The sequence below is a fragment of the Papaver somniferum genome, unplaced genomic scaffold, assembly GCF_003573695.1.
Source record: "Papaver somniferum cultivar HN1 unplaced genomic scaffold, ASM357369v1 unplaced-scaffold_7, whole genome shotgun sequence".
NCBI classification, from domain to species: domain Eukaryota; kingdom Viridiplantae; phylum Streptophyta; class Magnoliopsida; order Ranunculales; family Papaveraceae; genus Papaver; species Papaver somniferum.
This window is the reverse complement of record NW_020649859.1, coordinates 19,754-42,397: the sequence shown is the minus strand read 5'-3', so window position 1 is coordinate 42,397 and position 22,644 is coordinate 19,754. Positions and strand designations below refer to the sequence as shown.

General features: G+C 36.8%; 2 protein-coding genes across 2 annotated transcripts; one reads left to right on the top strand and one right to left on the bottom strand.

Annotated features, from left to right (window-relative positions):
* Positions 1–14,513: 14,513 nt before the first annotated feature.
* On the bottom strand, positions 14,514–17,619 carry LOC113343854. Its single transcript, XM_026587963.1, has 5 exons — positions 16,761–17,619; positions 16,283–16,471; positions 16,080–16,175; positions 15,324–15,835; positions 14,514–15,205 (listed from the first exon to the last, which is right to left on the bottom strand). Exons 1-5 carry the CDS (start codon positions 17,329–17,331, stop codon positions 14,834–14,836), a joined length of 1,740 nt encoding a protein of 579 aa, XP_026443748.1. The 5' UTR covers positions 17,332–17,619; the 3' UTR covers positions 14,514–14,833.
* Positions 17,620–18,729: 1,110 nt separating this feature from the next.
* LOC113343868 (agmatine coumaroyltransferase-2-like) lies at positions 18,730–20,904 on the top strand. Its single transcript, XM_026587970.1, has 2 exons — positions 18,730–18,821; positions 19,593–20,904. Exons 1-2 carry the CDS (start codon positions 18,730–18,732, stop codon positions 20,902–20,904), a joined length of 1,404 nt encoding a protein of 467 aa, XP_026443755.1.
* Positions 20,905–22,644: the final 1,740 nt, after the last annotated feature.

Genomic DNA, 22,644 nt, shown 5'->3' with positions numbered 1-22,644 from the left:
TGTGAAACGCAGAACGTCCGGTGTTCAGCGATATCTAAAGTAATCCGACACCATTTATTTTTTTTGGACTCGTTTTCATCTTCAGGTTCATGCATCACCATTTCGAGCAGCAAATGTCTTTAATCATGATAATAAATATTGATTTTTTTAGGTCACTTTCACTTTTTTTTTTTGAAACTGAAAATTTGAATTAAAATTAAGAGTGGGGAACTACATAGTTTGCTTCCTTCTGCACTTTGGCAGAGATATCTTGTGGAGGTTTTAGCAACCAAACACTGCTCAAACAATCAATTCTAGCTAACTTAGATAACGAATCAGCTACTTTATTTTTCTCTTTGGGCACATAAACACAATGCTAAGAGGTAAATCTACTAAAAAGAGTTTTAATATCAAGAATTAAATTACGCAACCTCCAGTCGATGTTGAAGCTGTAGTTATTAACTGCATCTACTACTATCTTTGAGTCCATATCGAAAACTACTTGCTGCAAAGCTCTCTCTTCAGCATATTTTGTTGCTTCCTAAAACGCTTTGCTTTCAGCATGTTCTGCACTTGACAGCCTTGTCAGATAGAAGCATTTCAAGCCTCTGTGTGTACCTTCAAAATCACGGATGATTAGTCCAATTCCACCTGAATGATTAGAATGCAAATAAGAGCCATCTATATTAATTTTCATGAAATCCCTATGGGGTGAAGACCAATGAAGATTCTCTCTTGTTTGCAGAGCATTGTGAACTAAAGTTGCTGAGAGTGTTTCATATTCTGAAATCTCCTTGTTGCATCTCTAAATCACAGAATCTGGAGAAGACATATCTGTATTTTGAAAAACTTTCTCACATCTTGCAGACCAAATACACCAAGCTATAATGGATATTTTGCAGATTAGCTTTTCTTCAATCTGTTTATCAAAAGTTTATCAAACTAGTCGCAGAACCAATCCTTCAGGGAGACATCATTAGAAGAATGAATACCCAGAACTTCAAACCAAATTAATTTAGAGAACGGACAAGACAGTATAATATGAGCAGCGGATTCAGGAACTTGTGCACATAAAGGGAAAGAAAAATCTCCATCTTGAATGACATTGTGGAGTTTGTCTCTTGTGGGAATAATGTCTTGAATGTATTTCCATGTATAATGTTTTATTATTGGTAGAATGTTTAAATTACATAGCTTCTTGCAAATTCCTTGCATTCTTTGACCTATAGATTCATTATCAATCTTTTCATCCATCATTTTCCTGTATGAAGATTTAACTGTGAATCTTCCATTTTTTTCAAGCAACCATACCAATCTGTCATTGCAGTTAGTATGAATGGAGAGCTTCTGAATGAGTCTTGCAGTGGAATCTTCAAAGAGATTATAGATCAAATTTGTATTCCATCCTCCTATATCACTATCAAAAAGTTGGTGAACATAAACATATTCATCAATATTTGTTGCTCCAATTCTTGGACTTGGGGGATAATCCAATTCTTCAATCCACCTGTCTTTCCAAATCATGATTTTTTTGCCATTCCCAACGGACCAACAACTCCATTTTTTATGAAAAAGAACTCTGAGCTAATGCTCCTCCATGACCAAGTAGAGTTAGCATTATTTTAAGAGTTGAATATTTGACCATCAGGGAAGTACTTTGCCTTCAGTGACTGAGCAAAAATAGAAGAATCATCTTCACATAATCTCCAATCTAATTTAGCTAGTAGAGCTCTATTGAAAAGTTCTAAATCTCTAAAACCTAACCCTCCTTCCTCTTTAGGTTTATTAACATGTCTGAAAGCAATATAGTGCATACCCTTATTATTCTTCGTGTTTCTCCAAAACATTTGTTGTCTTGAATTCATAGCAGCAATGGTTGTATCAGGCAACTTGAAAGAATACATATGATGCACAGGGATAGCATTAGTAACATTTTTAATCATAACTGATCTTCTAGCTTCAGATAAATTGATACCAGCCCATCTTGAAAACCTTGTTTCCATTTTTTGAATAACAAAAGAAAAAGGTATTGTTTTGTTTCTACCCACAAAGAAAGGAAAACCTAGATATTTTTCTTCATAAATATTTAGTTCTCTCACTTAAAAAAGACCACTTACAAGCTGACAAGTTGAAGGAGAAGTATGAGTACTGAAAAATACAGCTGACTTATGGAAGTTAATGAGTTGCCCTGAGCAAGCACTGAAATTCTCTACAACCTGAATAAGCTTATTAGTTTGATATTGGTTTGCTTTGCATAATAGAATACCGAAAAAGCGGGGGTACAACAACCACACCCAACAATTCGATTAGCAATATGTATGGACAAACTCCAATATACTTTCTAGAGAATCAACTAGACAGTCAGACTCAATCTAGATAAAAAGTATATCAAAGAATTTATATCTCAATCTCTCGATTTGATATATACTCGAGCAAATAGAAATCTGCGAGTCTTTATCAAATACTAGAGAGATAACTTGGATGGTACCAAAGACCAATATCCAAGTGTCAATCAATTTAAATCAATAACCAAAAGGTCGGATATTCTAATTGATTGAACAACGCACAACCTGTGATATTTCAATTATATAAACAATATAATGCGGAAAAGAAATAACACAAACACCATAATTTTGTTAACGAGGAAACCGCAAATGCATAAAAACCTCGGGACCTATTCCAGATTGAACACACACTGTATTAAGCCGCTACAGACACTAGCCTACTCCAAATTAACTTCGGTCTGGACTGTAGTTGAACCCCAATCAATCTCACACTGATCCAAGGTACTGTTATGCTCCTACACCTCTGATCCCAGCAGGATGCTACGTACTTGATTGCCTTAGCTGCTTTCACCCACAACTAAGAGTTGCTACGACCCAAACTCTAAGACTTTAATAAACAAATATGTATCACACAGAAAAGTCTAAGGTAATAGATAAATCCGTCTCCCACGAATATACCTACGATATTTGTTCTGTCTTTTGATAAATCAAGGTGAACAAGAACCAATCAATAAACCGGTCTTATATTCTCGAAGAATAGCCTATTATTGATCACCTCACAACAACCTTAATCGACGCATCGAAAAAAGATATTGTGAAATCACAAACGATGAGACGAAGTGTTTGTGATTACTTTTCTATCTTGCCTATCGGAGATATAAAATCTCAAGCCAATTATTACAATCGTACTCATACGATAGAAACAGCAAGATCAGATCACACAACTACAAGAAAAGTAGCATCGATATGGATTCACCATCCCAATGAAGTCTTTAAGACGTTAACCTGGTTTTTGAAGAAGAAACCAAAGGTTAAAGGAGAATCGACTCTAGCTATGCAAATAGTATCAGACGTAAGGTGTGAGGATTAGGTTTCCCAGTTGTTAGAGTTCTCCCTTATATAGTTTTCAAATCAGGGTTTGCAATCAATGTTAGCTTGGTAACAAAGCATTCAATATTCACCGTTAGATGAAAACCTGATTAGATTCAAGATAATATTTCTCAATTGTTAGATCGAAAACTTAGCTTGTTACACACAAATGAAATGTCCAATTTTGGGTTTACGAACCGTTCCCAAACATTAACATTTGCTGGTTCAACAATAGTTAACCAAATGGTTAGCCATATGATTACTTTCATATCAACCATATTCTTCTTCACCATAACTAGTTCAAGTGACTCAAATAAACTAGTTAGAGAGTGTTCAATTGCTTAGATCTTATGTAACTACACAAGACACAATCGAAGCAAAAATGCTTTGATTCACTCGAATCGGTTCATGAACTTTATACCCACGGTTTGCAAAAGCATTCCTTAGTTTAAATAAACATGAGTTCAAGAACAAACGGTTTTAGATATAACCTGATCAAGTTCGCGGACTGGGTTCGCGGACTTAAGCTCATGCAAGGAGTTCACAAACTCCAGCAGAAATTCTCGGGTCGAGAACTTCCGCCAGTTCGCGGACTTGGCTCACGCTACTTCCATTTCTCTTGATCAACAAAGTTCGCAAACTTTGGTTCAAGGAATAAGGACTTATACATATATGTGTTTCCACAACAATGCTTATATCCTACCAATGGTTATGTAATCTAAACTCTCATTTCAATCATTGACACATTCTCAGAGGACGGATATAGCCGTTATTCACAGACTATTTTTCGTCAGAGCAATTTTCAAAGTGATTGAAACATAACATGACTTTCATCACTAGGTAAAGATGAATTCGGCTAAAGTGAAAGCTTACCAACACATATTTCGAGAAATAGATAGGCGAGATAAACTCGGCTCGATATAGCAAATGTGTATGATGAAATTCTATATATCAAAACGACTTTTGTTATTAAACTCATCAAATGTTTCTTGATCTTCCTTACGAAGGTTTTCCCAATCGGAATTAAAGTTTTGAAGCCTAGCTTCCTTTTCACTGGCATTACCTTCAAAAACGGTTTCTAAGATATCCCAAGCTTCTTGCGACTTAGTGCAGTTTGACACATGGTGCTGAAGATTTTGGGTAATGGCATTCAAACCGTCGGAGTTTTGCTTTGCATCATTTATCTCGGCAGGGGTGTATTAACCAATAGGTTTGGGAATGTTTACATCTCCAACTGCCAAAACGGGAGGATTATAGCCATTAGCAACATATACCCATGATTGAAAATCACGCGCTTGAAGAAAAGCTCGCATAGAAATTTTCCACCATAAGTAATTAGAGCCATCGAAGAGTGGTGGTACGTTAATAGAGATACCACCTCCGTCCATAGAGTCAGATCGCTACAAACACATACTTGTAAGGTCTTAATGTGTTTGCCTGCTCTGATACATATTGAAAAAGCGGGGGTACAACAACTACACCCAATAATTCGATTAGCAATCTGTATGGACAAACTCCAATATACTTTCTAGAGAATCAACTAGACAGTCAGACTCAATCTAGATAAAAAGTATATCAAAGAGTTTATATCTCAATCTCTCGATTTGATATATACTCGAGCAAATAGAAATCTGCGAGTCTTTATCAAATACTAGAGAGATAACTTGGATGGTACCAAAGACCAATATCCAAGTGTCAATCAATTTAAATCAATAACCAAAAGGTCGGATATTCTAATTGATTGAACAACGCACAACTTGTGATATTTCAATTATATAAACAATATTATGCGGAAACGAAATAACACATACACCAGAATTTTATTTACGAGGAAACCGAAAATGCAGAAAAACCCCGGGACCTAGTCCAGATTGAACACACACTGTATTAAGCCGCTACAGACACTAGCCTACTCCAAATTAACTTCGGTCTGGACTGTAGTTGAACCCCAATCAATCTCACACTGATCCAAGGTACAGTTATGCTCCTACGCCTGTGATCCCAGTAGGATGCTACATACTTGATTCCCTTAGCTGATCTCACCCACAACTAATAGTTGCTACGACCCAAAGTCGAAGACTTTAATAAACAAATTTGTATCACACAGAAAAGTCTATGGTAATAGATAAATCCGTCTGCCACGAATACACCTACGAGTTTTGTTCCGTCTTTTGATAAATCAAGGTGAACATGAACCAATCAATAAACCGGTCTTATATTCCGAAGAACAGCCTAATATTGTTGATCACCTCACAATAATCTTAATAAAAAAATATTGTGGAATCACAAACGATGAAATGAAGTGTTTGTGATTACTTTTGTATCTTGCCTATCGGAGATATAAAATCTCAAGCCAATTATTACAATTGTACTCATACGATAGAAACAACAAGATCAGATCACACAACTACAAGAAAAGTAATATCGGTCTGGCTTCACAATCCCAATGAAGTCTTTAAGTCGTTAACCTGGTTTTAGAAGAAGAAACCAAAGGTTAAAGGAGAATCGACTCTATCTATGCAACTAGTATCACACGTAAGGTGTGGGGATTAGGTTTCCCAGTTGCTAGAGTTCTCCCTTATATAGTTTTCAAATCAGGGTTTGCAATCAATGTTAGGTTCGTAACAAAGCATTCAATATTCACCGTTAGATGAAAACCTGATTAGATTCAAGATAATATTTCTCAATTGTTAGATCGAAAACTTAGCTTGTTACACACAAATGAAATGTCCAATTTTGGGTTACGAACCGTTCCCAACATTAACATTTGTATGTTCAACAATAGTTAACCAAATGGTTAGCCATATGATTACTTTCATATCAACCATATTCTTCTTCACCATAACTAGTTCAAATGACTCAAATGAACTAGTTAGAGAGTTGTTCAATTGCTTAGATCTTATGTAATTACACAAGACACAATCGAAGCAAAAACGCTTTGATTCACTCGAATCGGTTCATGAACTTTAAACCCACGGTTTGCAAAAGCATTCCTTAGTTTAAATAAACATGAGTTCAAGAACAAACGGTTTTAGATATAACCTGCTCAAGTTCGCGGACTGGGTTCGCAGACTTAATCTCATGGAAGGAGTTCACAAACTCCACTAGAAATTCTCGGGTCGAGAACTTTCGCCAGTTCGCAGACTTAGTTCGCGGACTTGGCTCACGCCACTTTCATTTCTCTTGATCAACAAAGTTCGCAAACTTTGATTCAAAGAATAAGGACTTATACATATATGTGTTTCCACAACAATGCTTATATCATACCAATGGTTATGTAATCTAAACTCTCATTTCAATCATTGAAACATTCTCAGAGGACGGATATAGCCGTTATTCACAGACCATTTTTCGTCAGAGCAACTTTCAAAGTGATTGAAACATAACATGACTTTCGTCACTAGGTAAAGATGAATTCGGCTAAAGAGAAAGCTTACCAACACATATTTCGAGAAATAGATAGGCGATATAAACTCGGCTCGAAATAAAAAATGCGTATGATGAAAGTCTATATATCAAAACGACTTTTGTCTCAAGAGTAGGACACAGAATAGATAGAATTTTGTGTCAGGGATAAACTTGTAAACTCAAATTTTTCTAGTATTTTTATTTTACAAATTAATTTATATCTGGTCATAAACGGTTAATGCAGGTCAACGTCCATTCCAGGTACCAAGCAGTAACGTTGGACAAATGTTAGACCAAAGCCTGGTGTTGGTTAAAACCTGAGTACTAAACTCCAATTATCCCAAAATATTATAAAGAAGGTCGTCACGGTTACAGATAAAACAACCATGCCGACTAATAGCAAAAATGTACATAGAGAAATCGTTTTATGGCAGTTATTGGTCGACAAGGTTCAAGTTTTCAAAACATGACGACCTTAATTACTACAATACTAATCAGACACAGCAAGGTATAAGAATGAATACTGTAAGAGCAACCACAGTAGGCGAGTAAAACTATAAATATGGTTCCCAAAGCAGACACAGCGGGACGGACTAAAGAGCAAAACCCGGACTAAAACCAAATCTCAGAGTATATTTGGTTTGGGACCAAGACCAAATATAGTCGAGCGGATATTATAAGTGCGCATGATATCGAGCGAAGGTATAATGTGAGCCTGATCCGTATGATGGTGGGGCGAAGGTATAATGTGAGCCTGATGAGTGGGGCGAAAGTATAATGTGAGCCTGATGATGGGGCGAAGGTATAATGTGATCCTCAATGAGGCGAAGGTATAATGTGATCTTGATGGATGGTGGGGCGAAGGCATAAAATGATCCCGTGATGGGGCGGACGTATAAAGTGATCCAGACCAAATTTACTCTTCCACCCTAGTGTAACACCACAAACTAAACTTAAATTTGATCGTTTTTTTGGTATTTGGTCTATGGTTTTGATCGCACCATTGCAGTTGCTCTAACGACCCTGTAAATGTTACTTTCGGAGATGAAAAATCGTCGTGATACTCAACCTAGGAAGATAACGACCATTACTAGTCGGCAGGGTCGACAAATATGTGCCCTGACGACTATTCATAGCAATTTGGTATCACACGGGTTTTGAGATTGGGTATGATTTTGTACCCATTCTCAAAACCCGTGTGATACCAATTTCCAGTTTCTTCTTAATTTTTTTTTTCATTTTAATCCTTCGTGTTTTCTTTTTCTTTTTTTTTTTAAAGTTTCACCATGTATGGTTTGAGTCCAAAAATCATTGTCAGAAAATTTGGTCGGTCAGTATGGTTGTTTGGTGATATGTTCGACCGACTAAAATCATAGTATAGGCAATTCGGTTTTTCTACATCTTTTAGACACCCCTTAAAATATTATTTTGGATATGTTTAAATTTTGTATATCCCAATTGATTTTGATATACCCCAATTTGACCTCGAAGATAGGTCATTTAATTTTATGCATCTAAATACATTTAGTTTCTCCAGGTCATTGCAGTTTAACTTATGCACCTAGTAACCAAAAGTGCAACCAGTGACACCCAAACCATCTTTAAGTGCTATAACATAATTAAAAAGAACAAAGAAAAAACAAGAGAGATGAGGTGTGGGTGAAACTGGTATCGAAGAATGCAAAGACCTCAACCACAAAACGTACTTCCACTAATGCCTTGATGGATGGGCCTGGGCAGGGCCGTTGCTGAGCATAAGTGGGCTCGGGGACCCCAAATTTTAGGTTTAGAGAAATTGCACCGTATAGAGAAGTTGAGAATTACTCTTTTCTGCGGCTGCCTACCTCTACAGATCCCTCTCACTGGCAGAATAAACCAATGCTAATCTCCATCATGTCTTATAGTAGTTTGAACCCAATATACATTATACAAGAATCATCAGTCCGGTCATAATTCTGTTTCGCTTTTGTGGCTTTCATAGAGAATTTTTGCGATGATGAGTTTGTTATCAAATGGCAAGCACAACCAACTTTCGGGTAAAACCCTAACTTCATCTTTTACCACAAACCTCCCTTGTGACTGTCTAAACCTTATATTTAAGTGTTTCAAAAATAGAGAGGACCGTAATTCCTTTGGATTAACTTGTCATCAATGGCTTTGTATTCAGAACAACAATCGTGATTCATTATGGTTTCGTAATCGTGATAAGGATGCAAGGATTAGTCTTTTTTAAGTTGTTGAGTCGATTCCCAAATCTTAAATGTTTGAATCTAGTAAGTTGTATCCCTAAGATAACTGATTTTCTTACATCAAAGCAACTATTCTTTGAATCCAAAGTTCAACATCTGTACTTAGATTACTGCTATGAGAATTCAGAAATAGAATTGTCTTCAATGTTTTCTTGGTTCCCTCATTTGACATTTATAAGATTGAGAGCTTCTCATATTACTGATAAGGGTTTAGAGGCTCTGGGAAAATGTTTTTCGTCCCTAAAGAAGGTTAGACTCACAGGTTGTCACTCGATTACTGATTCCGGAATAATTTTTCTCTTAGAAAAACTGTCGACAAATAGGTTCACTTTGTATTTCCTCATGCAGCAAAATAACGGGTATTGGCTTTCTTGAGTGTGCAAAGACCTTAACCTATGTTGGAGCACATGGGTGCAAACTTAAAGCTGAGGGAATTAATACAATTGTGTGGTGGGATTGAATGTCTGAAACCCTGTGACTTGTTCGGAAAAGAATGTATAAATTCTGAAGCAGTTATGACGACTTCAAAAAGTTGTCCTTTATTAAAGGAACTGATCTTATCGAAATGTGAAAAGGTAGCGCTAGAAGGATGGCAAGCTATCGTTTGGAATTGCAAGAATTTGGAACTTGGGTGCAGTCATTTATGTGTTCTAGGGTGGGAAGCTTTGTGTAGCGAATGTAACGAGCTTTTCAGATTATTGGTAGATGATAGAAAATTTGAAATAGTTGTAGCAGCTCCGCTGTTGAGATTTTCAAGCGCAATAAACCCAATGTGAAGAAAACTCATATCTATACTGCTATACTGAGACTATTAAGTTACAGATATGGTGAATGTGGAAAAAGATAAAACCAAAGAATTCTTTTAGTTCTTTTTTGAGTTAGTTTAATTTAATCTTGCAGAATACGCCAAAATTAGAAGTTACTGCACATTTTATTTTCAAAATTGCTATCCATTAAATTTCTAGATTCTCCATCCAAAAAAAAAAGGAAGAAGAAGCCAATTCTTCGGAAAGAAGATCACATTTCCTTTGCTGCTAGTGGACATGGTTCCGTAACAGTTCTTCAAGTGGAACTAAAAGCCCCATCAACGGGAAATCACCAAGTTTATGCCCATTCATTGCAAGAGCTTTGGTGAAACCATCAGGAAGAAAAAAACTCAATGAAAGCCATCCAACGGGGAGCACCAGTACTGTCATCAACCGTTGGAACGTGCATCCATAAGATCCTTCCACAAGTTGAGAAATGCTCTTCTTGGGAGCTCCGAATCTGGCAAGTTCCAGAAGAAGTAACCTCTAATAAATATGGTTTCCGGAGCAAAGCCAAGTTTAACACGATGGTCCAGTAAGTATTGTCCATGAAACTTTGTTTCCTTCTGCATAACAATGTGAACAATGGGATCTCAATCAGTAAGTATTGGCCATGAAACTTTGTTTCCAGAAGAAGTAACCTCTCCAAGAACGTTTTATCTGCTATTCCTATTTATTCGATGGGAACCAACAAACTTCCAAAGGGTGTAATAAATCAGATAACTCATGTTCAGAGATCCTTTTGGTGGGGTCATGATACAAGTACCAGAAAATGTCATTTTATTAACTGGGAAAAGATGGCGAAAGCTAAGGAAGATGGAGGGCTTGGGTTACGGAATATGGAGCAGGTAAATGTTTCGTTGGTCTCAAAGTTAGTCTGGCGTTTTTTAACGAATGCTGATGCAACATGGGTGAAGGTTTACAATTCCAAATATTTACAGTCAGTCTCTTTATGGGATTATAATCCAAAACCAAGTGATTCAAAAACCTGGAAAGATATGCTTTCTGATAGAGAAATCTTCGTCAACAACTGTTGCTGGTTTATAGGATCAGGGAATTCTATACATATTTGGAATGATCCGTGGGTGCAAAACATACCGGGTTTTAGACCGACAAGACAGTTCAGGTTAACTGGGTTTCAGAACTTTTCACCCAAAAGGCGTGGAATGTGGAACTTTTGGTACAGCTTTTTCCGGAGAATCAGGTGGAAGCAATTTTAATTATCTATATTCCCCAAGATGAATCTGTAGAGGATAAACTGATTTGGTTAAAAACAAAACCAGGAATATTCACTGCGAAATCATGCAATAAACTTCTGGCAGATAATGTGGCGACTTCTTCTTCTATCTCATCGTTTCCGTGGAAACTTTTCTGGAAAAAGATGAAGACTCAGCCTAAAATCCATAATTTTATATGGAAGGTTCTTCACAATGGGCTGGCTGTTTATAGTAATCTTTCAAGATTTAACTCTCATATTCAGAATCTATGCCCTCTCTGTCAACAAGAAGAAGAAACAGTCCATCATCTTTTATTCACTTGTCAATTCTCAAAAGCTGTGTTTCAGGAAAGCCCATTATTCATTGATATCCAGGATGGTATTTCACCGATGGATGGTATACAGCTGTGGTTAAATCAGGCAGATCAAGGCATAATGTTAAATCTGGGTTCATGCATTTTATGGAATACATGGAAAATGAGGAATGATAAAATCTTTAACAGTAATCAACCTTCGGTACCAGTTTGTATCCGCAAAGCTCTGGAAGATTTTAAGGGGTTCGACTTACACCATGCCTTGAATTGTTGTGCCTCAACCACTATACAGAGGCAAAACACAGTTCATTGGCTCCCTCATCCTTTGTTCTACATTAAGATTAATGTAGATGCTGCTTACAACAATTGTAAAGGTGCTGCAGCAGCTGTGGCTGGTAGACATTTGGGAAGTGCTGCCTCTTGTTTTGATTCCTTCTCCTCAACAGTGGATGATGCAAAAGCGGGATGCTGAAGAGATTCCTAAAGCTATAACCGAGAACATGATCGATGTTCCTTGGAATATTCGATCCACTGTTCTTTCAATTCAAGACCGAGTCAAGGATTTCAGCGAAGTTAGTTTTATGGTTGTTCCTAGAGACACTAATTCAATTGCTTATGACTTAGTTCAATTTGTAATTTCAAACTTTTTAAACAGATGGTGGGTTTACGATGAACCAGCGTAGTATTATGCAACGTCTCATTTTACATGAGGATTAATATAATAAAAGATATGTTTTCTTCAAAAAAAAAAAAAAAAAAAAAGGGGGAAAAACAGATACAGGCATGCTTTTTTTTTTTTTGAGGATTACAACCATAAGCCCGTTTTTTTGAACATTTCAAATCTAGACCGGTTTTGACCGTTTTATTGAAAAAACGGCTAACCGTGGTTATCCACCTTTGTACAGGGTAAATATACTTTTAAGCCCTCAAATCATTGTGTTTCATCATTAACTCAGTCTCAATCACTGAGTTTCATCGTTAAGTCAGTCCAGCCATACTTCCCTGTTCAGTTCTTTGAGTTCATAGACCTTATCCTTCTCAGCTTATCACCCATAGCTAACTGACTGCAAAAGACCAAGGCATAGCTGCAAAACACCAGTCTCAGAAACACGCTCATAGCAAACAATAAATACAAACGACAAGACGTATCTGAAGCTGATATAAGAACCATCGTTTCTTTATTATGCTATGGTGTTCGGCTCGAGGAGATTGCAGCAACGAAGGACATTGAAGTAGATATAACTCTCACCGATGAACTTAGTGACAAGTTTTGGGATGAAAACTTAAGATGCGCATAATTTACAGAGAGGTTACGAGATAGACTGCGCATTCGTACAATCCAACAGACTTCTTGGAAGGTAAAACCAGATCATCAATAGACTCAAAAGTTGTAAGTGATTTGTTAGCCAATATTGAAGATGAAGACGTGGTTGTCGATTTTGATGCCGCTGATAACAGTTTCGTAGTTCACAAATTGTTTAAGGCAAGGTAGGCATCTGAACCCACAATTCCATCACCAACTTATGTAGCTCCTTGAAACCTGCTCAAAATCAAGAACACAAAAAACCATGCCACCAGTTTTACTCAGCATTAGCAGCAACGGCATCACCACCATTCTTGAGCCATTTGTGCTGCTTCTTCTCAAGACTTCCATCCAATACCGTCACCAATTGCACCCCTGAATTCATACCAAACCACAGTATCCATAAATTCTTCTACAGCTTCAAGAACGTCCATTACAAATTCCTCTTCAACTCAAATCTCCGAGACTCAATAACCACAGACTTTAACTCTTCTTTTGTACCACCATATCAACATCATTCACCATCTGTTTTCTCATTTCTTGGAAGGAACAAATTCTCTATTTCCTTTCATACACATTAATTCATCACCACCAGCAGCAGTTTCATCTTTATCTGTTTAAACCACAACAAATTCCTCAACCATTTGTTACAACAAACTCAACAACAACCACAACCACTCCAATTGAATTTCCGGCCAACAAAACCTATTAGAGTCTTCCTCCAGCATAAACCCATCCGAGTCCAACCAAATTTGCTGCTTAAAACAATGGTAACACAAATTAGAGTGACAAAACTCGAAACGGAAGAAAACCCAATTCATATTAGAGTATCAATTATTATATTTCAACAAAATTTCTAAAACACTCAATAAAATCCCCAAACTTATGAAACCCTAAGTTTTCAATTTAGCTAAAATTCAAGAAAAACTGAAGCTTAAGTAGGAAATAGAAGAATGATGCATACCTAATCCAGTAATAATCACTAATTTCTCCAGATACTCATTAATTTTGATCGAAACTTATAAAAAAATTGATCAAAATTTTTGGTATTTATCATTATAAGATGTAACAGGGGATGAAGAAGAAGGAAACAGTGGTGATGGTCGTTGTACTGGTAGTGGAATGAGTGAGGGTGGTGCTGAACTGAAGGGATGTGCGTAGACATTCTCTGAATCTGAAGAAAATGGAGTCGGAAGAAGATGGTGTCGCCGGTGTTTATGTGAAGAAGATGGTGTTGCTGGTGCTTATGAAGAAGAAAGGCAAATGTGAGCACATCTATCAGAGCATGCATCTAAATAAGATGGTGTCGCCGGTGATTACGTTGGATCTCATAGAGATGTGCTCTTATAGATGTGTGGAAAAAATAAATACACGTGCCACTATTAGTTTTGTCTAATCTAAGCCGTTGACTTTCATTGAGATTGACACAGATGAGATCCATACTTAACCTTGCAACACGTTGCGACTTTCAATTTCATTTGATCTAAGCCGTTGATTATCTCCGATATCTACACTAATTTCAGATCAAACGTCCTGCTCCATACACATGTATAAGGGTATAAGGGCAAAGTGTGCATCATTAACTCATCTCATCTGAGTAGAAGTTGACTGAATTGACCGAGAAGTTGACAAAAATAACTGATTTGGATGGAAATATGGATGGAGGCCTAGATTTGCAAAGTGGAAAAAAACAGACCCATGGTTGTCTTTCAGGTTAAAAAGTAGGCCTATATCTGTTTATAATTCAAAAAAAAGTAAAAAAAAAACCATTATTTTCCGTTAAATGTCCGAACACCGTACAAGTTACTTATTATATATTTTTAATATTAATGAGAAACAGAAATTACACCCTCAGGGTCTCAGTAAAAGTAAAAGAGAAGCATGGGAAAGAAGAATTACAAAAGTGGTACAAAAATATTAGCTGAAGATGTGAAACATTCAGTATTTAAACGCCACTTAACAGCTAAATGAAAAGAATGTCGAGCGAGTAACTGACAAAGCACACTATGATGTCCACTTATATTTCAGCAAAGAAGAGAATCCCTAGTGAAGCTAATCCAATGTCGAAGATAAGCAAGCTCAGAGGGTATGTCCATCCAGTGATAAGCAGCATGAACGTTTGACAGAACGCACAAACTGTGAATGTAACTGAATTGAATAAAGCAGTTTTAGCCAGCACGGCCCTTAAAGGCAATCGGGAAAAGAAGTCGTGTTCGTTAAAGGGAGCCCGTGGATAGACAGAGAAAAAGCCAATGATATAAGAGAGAAGAACAAGGACAAAGCTACGTAGTGAAGAAATGGTCCAAAACCTTGGTTTTTGAGTAACACTGGACGACCTGATTGTGGGTCATATCCTCCAGGTACAGTGAAGGCCGACGCAAACATCACAGTTGCTATTAGGGCTGATACCAACATACAATTACCTGCTCCTTCTTTTAACCATCTCTCGCCTTGCTGTCTAAGATCTCGATGAGTTTCAGTGAATACTTGGGAAGCATTTTGGTTATTGCAATTCTTCATAGTTAGCATATGTTGTGGAAGCAGACGTTTTATACGCTGCATATATAACCCAATTATAATGAGCAATGTGTTTATTCGTGCATGTACATCTGTGTATTTATCATTAGCATCTTGGTTTTATCTTGGAAACTGTATCATTAGACACGGTACGTACCTGAAACCAAACACACTCCCACTGCATCCATTGCGCATCTCCACGAATGTGCCATGGTTTATGTTTTCCAAGATTGGCAGCAGCATGCAGTGGGGTATTACCATCTCTATCAATTCCCACCACTAACATGTCCAAGTTCCTCTTTGAATTAGATGATGATGACTTCAAGAATTCTATTATGGACTCATGTCTGTATTCCGCCGCTAAATGCAACAAATTTCTTCCAGCTTTTTCATCGGTAAGTTCAATTGACTCTGGATATGCTTCAATTATTTCTTTAACCATCTCTATGATACCCAACTTAGTTGCCAAGATAATTGGTCTCTCTCTAACTTTGTTAGTTATCCTTTTTCTTATTGCCAACGAATGTTGGTACTCGAAGGGAGGGTGGTCATAACTCATGGTCCATTGACCATAATCTTTTTCAAGTAATTTCCTCAGGAGTTCTATTGCATAAGAGTGCTTCAGTTTTGCATTGTAAATGAGTTTGATGACAGGCAAATGCCTAAAAACTGCATTACATCAGGATAGATAATAAATCATTGTGCTCTCAATTGGAAATACTAAAAGGTCTAAGTGAATAACCGTTGGTTTGAAGATTCTTTATTTCATGTTTCAGAAACAATGGATTAGATTCATGAGAATGCAAAGCTTATAAGGACCACTTTCAAGGATGCAAATATCAACAGTCTTAAATGGTGCATGTTTATGCTAATTAAGAATTGGAACGTTAGCGGTTATTAACATAATTTCTACCTCTACATAACCATCTGAAGTAATGCTTGATTGTTTCCTTGAGTGAGAAATCTGGTTGTAATGTTTTTTGTGTCCCATAACTCTCGATTGGGATACCTGAAAAAAGAAGTAAAGATAGAAATGGTGTTTGACCATTGTTAGATGATAGATAAACTGAGGCATTTGTAGGCAAAACTAAAAATCTCAAACAAAATGGGACTTACATGTGTATATAATATTTGCAACCTTTATGGCCAAAACAAATACTGAGGCCCCAAGGTACTGTTGAGAATACACAGTTCCACTCTTAAAAGAAGAAGGTGACAGTGCTAACATATGAGAGGCCATGGCGCCATCCCCATTGCTGCTAGAAGCGAGGTCTGGGTAAATCTCCATAATCTCCAGTGCTACATCTGTTTTTTTTTTTATAGGCAGATAGATATATGAACTGATATAAAAGTAAAAAGTATAACGAGAAACAATCTGGTTACTACTGGCGAAAGTAGCTGTGGATTCTACAGATGTTCACAGGGTCAGGGTACAAATCAATACCCAGCACTACAGCAGGACGCATTAGAGTTCTCTTTGTTAAATTCAAAGAGACAAAAGAAAATGGCCAAAGGGTTCAAATATTCTTAACAAGGTCTATTGCACTATGCAAAACCTGGTACCAAGCACACCTATATGAACATTGTTTGTTACCATAAGATCCTGCAAGAACAGCAGCGTGAAGAATTGTTGAGCCATCAGTCCTCGTTATTAAAGGGTCATCAGCCATTGAGGTGGATGTGCTTCTGATCATTTCTATGCTACTAGCAGTTGCATTTAGAAACAACAGCATATCTCTATGTCCATACATTGCTGCCCAGTATATAGGTGTCTCCCCATTTAAGTTCCGAACTGATATCAGCACTTGATCTCCTCCGTTTATTTCTTTCTTTAAGATTAACTTAGCCATCTCCACAATTCCGGTCCTGGCTGCCTCATGTAACACTGTATTCCCCTTCCTATTAGTCACTGACAATAACCTTTTTGCTGCAGGCATTATACTCAACAGCTGTTTCATAATATCGGTTCGGCGGCATAGTGCACATATGTGAAGAATGGTGTCCCCTGAAAGACTGCTAACTAGAACGTTGCTGTTGTTATCATCTTCGATATCAATATTAGATATTTGGTGCAAGGTATAAAATCTTATGATGGAATCCCATTCCCCTCTTAGTGCTGATCTCAGCACATCAAAGCAGCGATTAGAGGTGGCACCATTCATCATTAGGAGCTTGTTTTCAATTAAATACAGTAAATTCTCTGGTTTAATTGTGTAATTGAACTCAATAATATTCTAAAAGCAATTGTTCGACTTAATATCGATGATGATCCGATCAAAAATCGATTAACGCTAGCTTCATTGCTAATATCCATAGAAAATTAAGATTCAAACTTTAAACAGAAAAAGGTATACCTTTTTGTTTTTATTGAATTCCCCCTCTTCATCACCCTTGAGGAAACCTTAAATTCCAATCCATACACCAAAATCAAATGAATTCGATTATTTCAAATGTTAGCCTCCAACAAAATTAGAAAGCGGAGATGAAACGTGGAGGTAGTTAAACAGTGGTTGTGTACTTGTGTTATAGCGGTCAACTTAGCAAAATGACAAAAAAGAAGTCATAAAATCTTTAAACAAATCCTCTATGACAGCCCCTGGCGTGGTTGCCCTCTCTAAGTGGTAGCCCTTTGGTAATAGTTACGGAGGATGGAGTCCTTTAATAATAAGTGAAAAAGCTAAAGGTGGACTAATGAAATTCAACCATTCAAATCAATTTTTCAGGCCCCACTCAAATCATAAAATCCCATCCCTGTAAATTTCAATGGTCAAGGGGATTGGTCCACAATTGGTCAGCGTTTTTGGTGCGTCCCTGTCCAATAATAAGTGATACCATTTGCGTATCTTGCAAAATAAAATAAAATAAAAAGTGAACTATTATTTTCTCATTTTAGCATAAAATTATGTCAATTAAAAAGGTGATAATAACTTCTTTTTTTCATAAACGGAAGGAGTATTAATTTTATCATCGATTCAGGACTTTGCCACTTGCGATTTGCTTTAAACATCAATTCCATGTTGTTTGATTGTGTGATCTAAGTATGTCTTGTTTGTTGCGCACTCAAATATTTTGAAGCATCAAAATCTTGTTAATTAATTGTATCAAAATATTAATATGAACTCTACAGTACAAGACTAGTGAGTCTTTTAAGTAATGTTTGTTACATGTTTTTTGAAGTTTTCTCCATATTTTATCGATATTAAGCACCAATATTAGTTGATTTTGTATTGATAAATATTGTTTTTGCGCATGTTCACGCTTGTATACGTTTTGTTACCTTAAGTCTCCCGTTTTTCTCATCCCATTTTTGATTTTTTAGTATTGTACTTGTATGGTATATTTATAGTTTTTTTTATATTTTCTAATTTTCGATTTTAAGCTCGTTACAAGGAAACTTGAATTTCCATCAATGAAAAGGTTCACTTCTCTGTTGTTTCACCTCCCGATAGGTTTGAAGCTACTTTTTGTTCTATGGACTTTAGTGATTGAATTGTCAAGTTACTTGTAAATGCGAAAGAAATCGAGATTTGTGGAACCATGTTTCAATTGTCAAGTTACCAGACATGCAGATTTTTGGAGAAGTGGAATCTGGGAAACTGCCTCAGTTAAGAATATCTCAAATTGATCCGTTAGCAATTAGAGACGCGGTTATTAGGTAGTTGACAGCTTCGAAATCTATTGAAAATATGTCTCATCTCATGTTGCTTACGATACCAAAAAATACAGTGTAGTGGTTATTAATAATTAGATGATTAGGTGCAGATCATTCTAGGTTTAATTCAGGGACAGTAGTGTGCACATGCGTTGCATTTTACACCCGCGTGAGGATCCAAAAATATACTTCCTCCGTCCCAAATTAGATGACCTATATCATAAATAAGTGGAGTGATAGATTAGTATTATTATAAAAAATATGTAAAATTTGATAGCCATATTTATATTCATTAGATAGGTGTTTTAAAATTCTTTCCGATGATACAAAGTTTACGAAAATCGGTTGTATAGTTTGAGATATATAAATCATTTCTAAATTTACTAATAAATTTTAACTAGGTCATCGAATTAGGGACGGAGACAGTATATAAGAACACGGATAATGTCCACTGAAATATATTATCTACAAGGACATGCATGTGCGCCATCTTAAACCCAGTAAAATGTGCACGTGTTCTACTAAATACCAAGGTCCCGGCCATTTCTTGCATGTATCCGAAAAAACTAAACAAATTATATAAGAACTACTTATGTACTCTAGCTAGATCCAATTTTGGGCCTGCTGCAAGGTCTTTGACACTGTATAAGATTCAAGTTTTCATCCATGAAAATCAATATCATCAACAATTAAATCTCACATTATCAAATATTTTTCAGTCATGAGTACCAACACCATTATCAAAGTTGATCAAGTCAGTTAAAAGCTTATTAGACCAATTTACGATGATTCAAGTGATGAAGATCAATATCATCAGCCATCGAATCTCACTAATAACCAGTTTGTTCCTCTTACTGTCTTCGATAAGTTAGCAGAAGACGAGCATGTATCAATACTATACGCTTATAGACCACCAAACCCATCAAACAGAGTGCTAGAACAAGGTCTCCGGAAGGTTTTAACGGAGTATCGAGAATGGGCCGGAAGGTTCGGCACAGACGACGGTGGTCGGCGTGTGATTCTGCTCAATGATGAAGGTATGAGGTTCATTGAAGCATCAGCTGATTGCACTCTCGATGAGGCTATGCCCTTCAAAAGATCCACATTATCAAGCTTTAACCCAAGCTATATAGGTATTGAAGCGTTGGCTCTAGTTCAGCTCACCAGATTCACTTGTGGTTCAGTAGTTATTAGTTTTTCATCAAACCATATGGTTGCTGATGGTTTGTTTGTGAGTCCTTTCATGGTTGCTTGGGGCCAAGCTTGCCGCGGAGTTGATATCCATCCATGTCCTTCACATGACCGAAACATTTTTTCTCCTCGTGTTCCTTCTGGTGTCAAGTTTGATCATATGACTACTGAGATCAGAAAGAGAGATATCATTCAACAAATCCTTAAACCTCCATTTTCAGGGGATGATGTGATTCAACATAAGGTTCATTTCAAACCCGAGTTTATAGCCAAGATCAAGAGTCAAGCTTCTAGTTCACTGTCAGGTATTGCGAATGGCGAGCAAAGACCTTATAGCACCTTCGTAAGCTTAGCTGCTCATTTATGGATAACCATTACAAAGGTTCGAGAACTTGCTGAATTTCAGAAAACTGAGATGCGGATAACGGTGAACGGCCGAAGAAGGATGAAGCCACGTGTACCTGACGAGTTCTTTGGTAATTTAGTGCTCTGGGCTAACCCTGAAGCTCAAGCAAAGGATATCTCGGATGAACCATTGAGTGGCACTGCAAAGATAATACATGAAGCAGTGGCTAAGGTGAATGATGATTACTTCAAATCTTATATCGACTTTGCTAATTACGACATACAGGAGCAGGATTTGATACCTCAAAAAAAGGTGTTTGTGCCGTCTTGGTGGCCAAATTTGGAAGTTGATTGTTGGCTTGGATTCCCATTTGGTGAGGTTGATTTCGGGGTTGGCAAACCTTGTATTTTCATGCCTTTGTGTTATGATTGGGAGGGTGTTATATACTTGCTTCCTTTTTTTAGTGGTGATGGAGGTGTAGATGTCTGCATAACTTTGTTTCAACAACAGTTGGATCTCTTCGAAAAGTTATGTTACTCCATTGATTAGCTAATACCAACATTTATATTAACTTGCTGAGGTATGATGTTCATTTTACGTGTTGTTCTTTTTTAATAAGCATTGACCGTCAAAGATAGAATTTGTCGTAACAAAGAGTTAACAAGTGGTGCTTACACTTTATAGTACGTTTGGATGCCAAAAGTAAAAACATTTCGCTTCCCCGGAGGAACTAAAGTTCATAGCAAAAAAACCAAACAAAACAAAAAAAACTCAAATTCAAAAGATATTATTCTTTTTGTTTATGGAAGTCATCTTGAAACTCTATTGCCAACTTAACTTCCAAAAAAATAACTTGTAAAAACGTAATCTTGTTATTGTTCGGAAGAATAGAGAGAGATTTTACTGCAGAGAAAAAAATATATGTACAATAAGATCGGAGCAAGTGGTCACATGAAAGAAGAAAAATAAAATGCGCTAGAAAAAAATAGCTAGGAAAAAGAGCATTTTGGCATAGAACACGTAAGGAACTTAGAACACTCTCGTCTTCTCTCTTAGAAAAAAGAAAAAAGAAAACTTAGATTCAATTTTTCTCATGCTCAGATTTTGTTATTTTTGGACCAGATTTCAGTAAGATTTCTTTTCTTTCTAATTTTTAACTGAATAAAGTTAGTTTCTTTTTGATGTCTTTTGACATATTTCTTCGCTATTTGGAGCGATTTTACTTCGCCATTTTGGACGAGTTTCTTTTCTCTTTGAGGACGATTTAATCAAACCTTGATCGCTAGTTTGCGATCTTTTATTTATCGGTTCAAGAACATCGACTATTCAACACGGTATTGCCTTGAATCCATATTCAATCTTAGAAATTTGGTGCATCCAGGTTTGTTTGGATCTACAAGATTTTGGGCAAGTTACTCCTTTCTTTTAGGAACATATCTTATTGAAGAAGAAGAAAATCAGATTAAATGGTCAAAATCGATTGTGGAATATACCATCATCCTTCCTATCACAGGCTCAAACTATTCAAATGCAACAACCAACCTTGATAATGGCATTGTGCTTCACAGCACAGTTCAGCCAACTCGCACCTAGTTTCTTTACTTTTTGGCCAAAACTCTATTCTGCCCTTACTAAATAGAGGTTCTGCTCACAAATTAATCTTTAACTCTTCAAATTAGTACACACACTCCGCTTGATGCATAAAACAGTAAGCCAAAACAAAGGAACAAATGAACTAACAAATCTTAGATTTAATCTTGACTGAAGCCTTATTATTACTGCACACTTAAGGTTGCAAAAACTCTTCTTGTTCTGGACACCCAACCCATCACAAGATCAATATTATATAGCCTTACAAAATCTATAGACAAGTAACTGGCTAGCAGTGACAAATTTACTTTACACAAGGAAGTTGGTCAACCGTGCCAACTTGCCCAACTACTATCCTAAAGCCAAACAGGCAATTACGCCTTTTAGAAAGCATAAAGTAATCACCAACCCGTGTAAACAACTTGTAACCGTCAAGACCATGTGCCTGGCACATGTCATGTAGCCTTGTTGCACCATGATAGCTTTCACCAGCCAAAGTCCAGGTATCACCGATGTGCATCATTCTTCCAATGATGGATGTGTGCTTATGCAAGTCTTGCTTGCATCCATGCACGCCACATGCATACAGGTTATGTGTCAAACTCTTTAGGAACCACTTGATGTTAATCTCGTATCATTGGCCATGTCCAAACCCTGTTTGGCCCGTGCCTTGGCCTAGTTGCAACTCTAAATGCGCCA